At 35.8% G+C, this 8470-nt stretch overlaps 1 protein-coding gene across 1 annotated transcript; it reads right to left on the reverse strand.

Annotated features, from left to right (window-relative positions):
- Window positions 1-1285: 1285 nt before the first annotated feature.
- LOC122066583 (NAC domain-containing protein 30-like) lies at window positions 1286-4019 on the reverse strand. The gene is made up of 4 exons (XM_042630413.1): window positions 3950-4019; window positions 2246-2418; window positions 1861-2132; window positions 1286-1750 (listed from the first exon to the last, which is right to left on the reverse strand). The coding sequence occupies exons 2-4, from the start codon at window positions 2403-2405 to the stop codon at window positions 1286-1288; spliced, it is 897 nt and encodes a 298-aa protein (XP_042486347.1). The 5' UTR covers window positions 2406-2418; window positions 3950-4019.
- Window positions 4020-8470: the final 4451 nt, after the last annotated feature.

Here is an 8470-nt window from a genome sequence, read left to right on the forward strand (position 1 = left end):
AACCTTTAGCCTCCTTAATATGTTTTTAAACCTTGAGGCCCAACAGCCAAAAATGACAATATTGTACCAAAATTAATGGGGCAGGGGTGTTACAACACCATTAAATCTCCTTGTGTTTCTCTCAATCCAAATGAAGTAGCGAATCAAGATAAACCCTACTAGCCACGCATCTTTTAGACTGAGGTTTCAAGCTTTTTGACTCCACCATTTGCTATAATCAAGCACAGAATGACTTTTCGTAAAAATCTTTGACGTGTGGGGCCTTGTTGAGTATAATAAACCTCCATATATTTACTCGACCTATCTCCATTTAGTAGGACACTAATATACTCATCCCATTTCTTCATAATGACTTTATCCCTTAGCTACAATCTTCCATTATCACCTTTGATGCATCTCACTTGATTGGAATCCTTACTCTTCCTTTCTCTCATTTTAGCCATTTATAAATTGATTTTTCTCCTTCTTTGGTGTTTAGGTTAGTATAAAGATCCTCATATTTCTTAATCCTACCCATCCCCACAATTTTCCTTGATTTGTTTCAGGCGTCATAATACATCATTTGAATCTTTTGCCTTTGCCATCTCTTAAAAGTTAGTTTTAATGGCTACTTGGAGCTCATCATCCCACCACCACGTCTCCCTAGAGGCCTAATGACTACCCTTTGCTTTCTCTAACACTTCTTTGGCAACCCTCTTAATACAAGTCATCACCTGATTTTATATCGCATTAGTGTCTCCCATAAAGTCCTATTTTCCTTGTTTGACGACATTATCAGTAAAAATATACAGAGGCTCACCTTTTAATTGCCACGACTATACCAGGGATAATCTTACAACATTCTGTTTGCCCTTCTTGTTAGGAAGAAATCTATTTGGTTGGTATGATTCTCACTTTAGAATAATCTACACAGAAACCCAAAAAAAAAAAATATATATATATATATATATATATATATGTTTTGAGTTCTACACTATTTTATTTCATATATCAACTGCTAAGAATCTAGTTATAGTATCAATATTTGTGATAATGCCTAGTTTACAGTTATAAAATGTGACATTACCTAAGAAACTGAACTGAGAAGAATTTTTTTTCCTAGCTAGTATCCCGAACTTACAGGTGATCTACTTTGAAATATTTCTCCCTTCTAATAAGAACAAATGTTTATCCTATAACTAGTTCAGTGGCAAAATGTTTTTGACAACTGCAAATTCTAGGATAGAGAAAACCCATACATAATTCGTACCATACTATCAATTAGAGGTATACAAGTATGATATTACTAGTTATGAAAGCAACCAAAGAGATCATGTCCTTGATTTTGGGCATCCAGGTCATAATCTTGTTTTATTAATGGATAATTAATAGGTTGTGATGCCAGAAGCTGATGCAAAGTTCTCCAATCCACGAAGTCTCCACCATTGTTGTTCCTTTCATCATTGTAATCCTCCTTCGAATTCGATGTACCACTAGGCTCAAAACCTTCTCTAGTGACTAAACTGGTTGACAATGTTGGGTTTTCTAGTTGTGGAAGATCAATTAGTTGATTATCTAATTGAGCATTCATGGGCAAAAGCTCCTGCTCATAGCAAACAGGTTGATGAGGAAAATTGGTGGTTCCTTGATAATGGCTAGTTACTTGCAGGTCATGATCTCTAGCATCATAAGCGTGATTCATCATCTGAATACTAGGTGAATGACTTGGAATTTGCTTCTTGAATGCACGACACACGACCCATCCTTCTTCCTGTGGTTTATATCCATAAGAAGCAATACTTAATTAGAACCATATAATTCAAGTTTTGCTAGATTCTTATCCAAATCATAAGATTTATTGAAATTAATGATTAGACTTGCCTGAAGTGATATATGCTCAGATGTTTGGAGCCGATATTCATGCATAATCCAATCAGTTTTCTTCCCATTGGGTGCACGGCCATTGTAGTATACTAAGGTCTTCCTCATCCCAATAATTCTGCTCTTAGAGAGCACTGTCTTGTCTCTCCCTGTTGCCTTCCAGAATCCGGCTGCTGTTGCTCTATTGGTTTTTGTTCCAGTTGGGTATTTCTTGTCTTTGTGACTGAAGAAGTACCACTCATTCTTTTCGTCATAACCTAGGTTGCATCTCTCTACCAGAGCCAATCACATATTTATATATGTTAGAACAAATAGTCTAAAGCTTATCAAAATTATACTCTTTTATTTTCTCCAGTTTTATGTGTTGAGAACTAATCATATATACCTTGGATGTCCCATGGTTCTATTCTGTAGAGATCAATTTCAGTGATGACATCTATATCAATCTTTTGGGAGTTCACCTTTCTCTTAAGGTAGTAACCCACAAGCTCCTCTTCTGTTGGGTGGAACCTAAAACCTGGTGGGACACAGGATTCAACTTCCATTGGAGATGTTCACCTGAGAATAAAAGTGCACAATGAGAGAGAGAGAGAGAGAGAGAGACCCTACTAAGAAATTCCCTTCTCCACCCAAACCTGTCATTATGTAAGAGAAATACTCTAGAAGGTCTATGGATTGTATGGATGAACTGTGATTCATCAGGTTGTCTATTTTTGAAGCACAGGAAGGTGTCTCATTTGAAGCTTTTGGACCATCGGATCCCACTACTGAATTTTAAACCGTTACTTTACTTACCTAATGGACACCTAGCCGTCCTCTATCCCTATTTTTAGAATGAAAATGATTAAGACTCAATTCCAGTACAACTAAAGACATTCTACTTTTCTGTTAGAGAAAGGTCTTCAGTCATACACATGCCAAAGCTTTGCAATCAATTTTTAATGTGAAGTTGGTAAACATCTCAATCATTCAGGACCACTTAATTACAATAAAGAATTCATCACTTTTGACATTTAGAAAGTGCATGCATGCTAATGATACAATTTTAATCACTGTATGTAAAAAACGAAAATCTAATATGATGCAGAAAATTGATTGAGAATTTAAAATACATAATTACATGATACATACAAAGATTTACGTGGTTTCATAAGATTATTTACGTTAAGATCTGCTTCATTATTAGCGGAGAATAGAATTGTCAGTGAAAAAAAAAAAAAATGAAAGATAGGATTATAACCGTTCATTCTCAGAATTCTCTCAGAATATTTACAAAGAAAGAAAAAATTCTTTCTACAAATTTATAACGAAATCCTACACAGTTAAATTACCAAAATACTCATAGCCATAAAAAAAAATTCTTCCTAGCTACCGCCCTTGAAACCCTGACATAGACCCACTAATTCATTGAGGCTCCAATAATGAAGATAAACAAACAAGGTCTGGGCCTTGAGGCCTATTGCCCTTCAGAATCAAGCCATCAAATGCATACGACAAAATACAAGACTTCGTACCCCAATACTGTATACAAAATTATTTGCACAAGCACAAAGAACAAATTCGTGACTGAAATGCTTAAGAGATTTATGATGATCCTAATCTTTCTTGAAGGAGGATATATCATCCCAATCTAAATCATCCAACACATCTACCTTTCTATGAATTCCAGTACAGAATTAAATTCTGATTATAATGGTCCGATGATGGTAACAATGACGATTACAGTGTGAATCTCTCAAGCAGGACTCAAAGATTCTTGGGTCCATACGAAAATCGCAGACATCCAGGGACCCATATCAAGCAACTTAAGTGTTTCCTACCTAAAACTTTGCCCTAGTTGCATGAGTTTGGCCAAAACACAATTGTTACATAGGCAAGGAGCACTAAAAATTGACTTTAAGAATTTATAAGCACAAGCAGAAATTGTGTTTTAATATTTTGAGTGGGGGTGAACTCCATCCCCGGCCATGGTGGTGGAATACCCTTCCCCACAACTTCACTGAATGGTGGCTGGAAAATGTCGATCGATAAACAATGAATCATACTAAGCCAATAAGCATAAGAAACTATGTTTTGAGAGTAAACTCACCGGAAAATTGTGAATTTGCAGGCTCTTCAACTTGCCTCTGAGAGAGAGAGAGAGAGAGAGAGAGATTGTGTTATGTGGATCTCCTTTTGGGGGTGTTCGTTCTCTGAACAGCTGCTATGGTGTGAAGGGATAGAGGAGGTAAGATATAAAGAAGATATAGAAGGGGGGGGGGGGGGAGGGAAGGGAAGAGGGGTGGGAAAGAGTGTTATCGATTGCGCGTGGGGTGGCAGAGATGAAAGGGTTATTTGGACGGCGTCCCTCCAAATTTTCACGCCACCTTCCACCGATATTTTGTGTCTTAAGATTTTCCCTCTCCTTGATTGGCTATTAAAGCTCTTCCTCTTCTTCCTTTGGTGCGCCGGCCTTCACCAAGTGTCAACCTTTCCAGGTTGCCACTTAACTGCCAAGTCAGCTTCACACCAATCTAAATCACTTATCAATCATTTGTGTCCATTCCAATTTTTATTTCTAGAATGGATAGTTATTTATGTTCATTTGGGCAAGCTCCATCTTTTGTTAGATGGGAAGTCCCATTTCTCTCTAGGTGGAAATGGTCCTTTCAACCTTGGATATCTATCCACATAAACTAAGGTTTTGGTCGGATCAGTGAGAGCAATTAAAATGCTTAACACAATTTTTATTAGATAGGTTGAGAAAGAAGAATCTAATTCATTTTGTCTAGTGACCTACCACTAGGATACCCTCACTTAGGCCGGATCCAATGAACGCAGTGTGGAAAATAAGGTACAATGGATGATATAAGTTATTATGGATGTCTTAGAAGTCATATGTGTGTTCTCATCATTCTATAATTGAGTCCCAAGTGTTCACACCTTATACTGGACCGGTCTGTTGGACTGCGTTTCATGGGTTAAATGTTTGATTTTTTATAATTCGGCCAAAGTAAAACAGTCTACATTGTGAACTATTAGCATGTATGCAGACTGTTAATGAGAAAATTACTATATAATTAATCTCATGTAAATCAGATATTGGTCATCCGAATGAACTGTTGGTTGAACCAGATTGAACCTGATTTCGGATCCCTACTAGTCTAACTCTCCAACTAAGTTTGGTTTAAGTGGAAGGGAACTGGAGATATATATGGAGAAATCCATCAATTTTAATTCCTTGGAGACCAGATGAAAATCTTCCAAGCGGACCACTCAATGAATTCTTGTTTTTGGTTTAATGGAAATTGTATTGGGCCGGTTCTGTCCATTATCGATCTATGAATTAAGCACTACCATAAGTCTGATTACTAAAATAAAACATAAAAAGGCTCGTGATTAGGAGTTTAATAAGATTTTGTTAGTGATTGATTATTGAATTCCGAAAATGACAAAAAAGCCCTTAAAGATCCGTACTCATCCCTTACTAAAGAAGGAAATTCAGAAAGGTCAGTAAACTTTAGAAAAGGGGTACGGAAAGTGATTTTATAAACTATTTTATTTTCCTATGCACTATTTTAGGTTTATAGTTTCTTAAGGATGTGTTTTTTTTTTTTCGGTTAAATCTTAAGGATGTGTTTGCTATTGTTTTACTCTAGAAGCATGACAAGGCTCCTTTTACCAAAAAAATTATATTAAAAAGAAGTCAGAATCACGTTTGGTATCAATATCTAAAAAACAATCATTTCTTCATATGAAAGGTTACAATCGTGTTCTTTTCTACAGAATGCAGGGAGATACTGTCCATAACATTATCTAGCTCTGTGAATTAAATTTCAGCCCATATGATATTAATATGACAAAAAGAAACTTGTTGGGTGAGTGGCCCCTGTGCCACACATAGAGTGATAGAGGTGGTCCCAACATTGTGAAATAAAAATTAAATCAGTGTTGATGTCCCTGTATGCACTCTCATTGGCCTACATGGTGCAGGGCCACGCCACCAAGCAAGACTAGTTCAAATCAGGTAAAAAAATTTTAATCTATTGATCAGCAAAGAAGGGACAACATGGTCGTTGTCGGGGTACGATGTCTTGCATGTATTCCATCGTTTGTATTGTTTGGTTGATAACAAATGGTTGTTAAGAGGTTGTAGAGGCCAAAGCCTCAAGACCCTAAGCTTTGAGTGTTATCTTTGTTATTGGGGTCTCGAGGTCCATGTTATAGGTTTGAGGGTGGTAGCCCCTATGAAATGTTTTGTAGGGTTATATTGGTATTCAGTAAAAACTAACCTATAATAAAATTTGTTGCTAAGAAGGTGATTCTCTATAATATAATAATAACATGAAATTGAGGTAATTTTATTGAGTCACATAAATCTTTACCTTCTAAGAATTATTTGTGATTTGACAATCAACATTGAAAAAACCATTAATTTATTTCCTTTCTAGAAATTAAGAATATACAAAAAAAAACCAACCAATAAAGGATAAGCATTTGGATGTCATCTAAAAATTGGACTTGAAAGGTGTTTTTGTTGTTTCTCACATCAAGATAGAACAGACCCCGAAGAGCACATTGATTCGAACTAATTAGGAATTGGGTCATGTATAGCCTTATCACTTTCCTGTTTTTCAGGGTCAAGTGGGTTTTCAGGTGGAAGGATGTTGTTCATTCCTTCAATCTACATCAAAATCCAACATAACTTTTTTTTTCTTTTTCTTTTTCTTTTTTAAATTCTTTTTTGGTAAGATCCACAATAAGCATTTCACATCAGCTCATTCATCCACAAACCGACAGTCCAATTAAGAGAACAAAACACAGATAATAACTGAACAAAGGAGAAGATGAGAGAAAGAAGAATTAGCATCAAATCCATAACTTGTAGTATACCAATAGTGACTGCTACTTTATAATGTTCTGAATTACTTTTTTGTTCACCAAGGTCCATTATCATCAGTGCATCTATTATCCCACAATTATTATTACTATTACTATTATTATTATTATTATTATTATTATTATTATTATTATTATTATTATTATTATTATTATTATTATTATTATTATTATTTGCTAATTATGGGTATCTAGGCTCTGACTAGTCTTGCAAGTCCATACTGACTTTGCTCCACACCATTGACGCTTATAGAGAAAGAAATTGCTTTCTCTGGCTTGATGAAATTCAATATTTTCTTCATTCATTCGATTTTGATTTTGTAATAGCGTCATGAATAGAAAAATGGAAAGCCAGCCGAATAAATACTTTCTTGAAGCTGGACTTACGCTCGAGGATACTACCAAGTTCGAATAACAAAAATGGATGAAGTTAAGACGACACGTGTCACTTGCTATGGTGATTTCGAGTTCTTAGTCATTGCCGTTCGACTTGATGAAGCTCAAATTGCATGAATAAAATCATATCAAGATTGAATGAAAATTATTTAATTTTTATCGAAAACAGTGAAGAACATTAAATATTCTCATATTAGTGGCTTCAAAAAAATAATGAGTCAAATTCAGGAACACACGCTTCTAGAAATGAAAGTACCTTATCAAGTTCATTAGCCTCGTAAGATTGTTATCCCACATACCCATCATGCCAATCCATCTATCAGTTCAGCCCGTTCGATTCACCAGCTTTTAGTCTGGACAATTTGATTAATGAGTCACTTCCAACTATGCCTTAATCTTGACGTCTGATTGGTGGGTCCACCTAATTTGGACAGTTTGATTGGTTTATCGTATCTGACATGAGAATGAATCAAATGAGGTTTGGGGATGATAGGGTATATTGAGGATGATAGAAATGAGGTGCATGAGGAAACTGGGTGTTATTTTATTTGGGATGTGGCGCTTTTGCACAGACAGTGTGATTGAAGTAAGTGAGGTTTGGGGCGGTTTGTGGGACCGGGTGTGCTCCGACCCACTTGTTATTAAACAATATTTTCCACCAAATTCATTATATCTACATGGTGCTTTTTTCAACAATAATTCCCTGTTCCAACAAAGTTGATTTTACACTCTTGAGGCACGAATAAAACTGGTTTGGAGATGACTTGTCTCCTCACGCAATGTTGTCTTAACGAGTGGTCCCACTTCCTAGGTTCAGAATGATCCAAGGGTCCAATCACCTACCGGCCCATTTTGTTAGAAGGAGCCATATATTGGGTATCACTAAAATGGCCCTGATTTGGAGTCAGTTATTATTTTTTTTTTCTTTTTGATAATCAGAAATTTATTCATAGTAACATGTCCAACACTTGGATTTCAAGTACCAAGAATCCATGAAGTAGATACAGGCCATTTGGCCTTACATGTTAGGGACTGGCCCTTCTGAGTAAGGAAATCAGTCAAGCTATTTACTTCTCTTGAAATAAAAGAAAAACCAGTATTATCAAAAAATAAATAAATAAATAAAATCCAAATCTCACTAGCTAATAAGATTCTATGATAACATGATCGAAGCTATCTACAAGCTCGGAAAAGCTTTGTTGACTCTATTAATTAGGTTATGTTAGATCAATGAATTTGATTCAATATCAAATTAATCATGGATTGGGAAGTGCCTCTTGACATGATGATGGTGGCTAATAGTTCAGATTGAGCCCTAGTCTAAATCTTAGGGAGA

The sequence above is a fragment of the Macadamia integrifolia genome, unplaced genomic scaffold, assembly GCF_013358625.1.
Source record: "Macadamia integrifolia cultivar HAES 741 unplaced genomic scaffold, SCU_Mint_v3 scaffold2478, whole genome shotgun sequence".
Taxonomy (NCBI): Eukaryota; Viridiplantae; Streptophyta; class Magnoliopsida; order Proteales; family Proteaceae; genus Macadamia; species Macadamia integrifolia.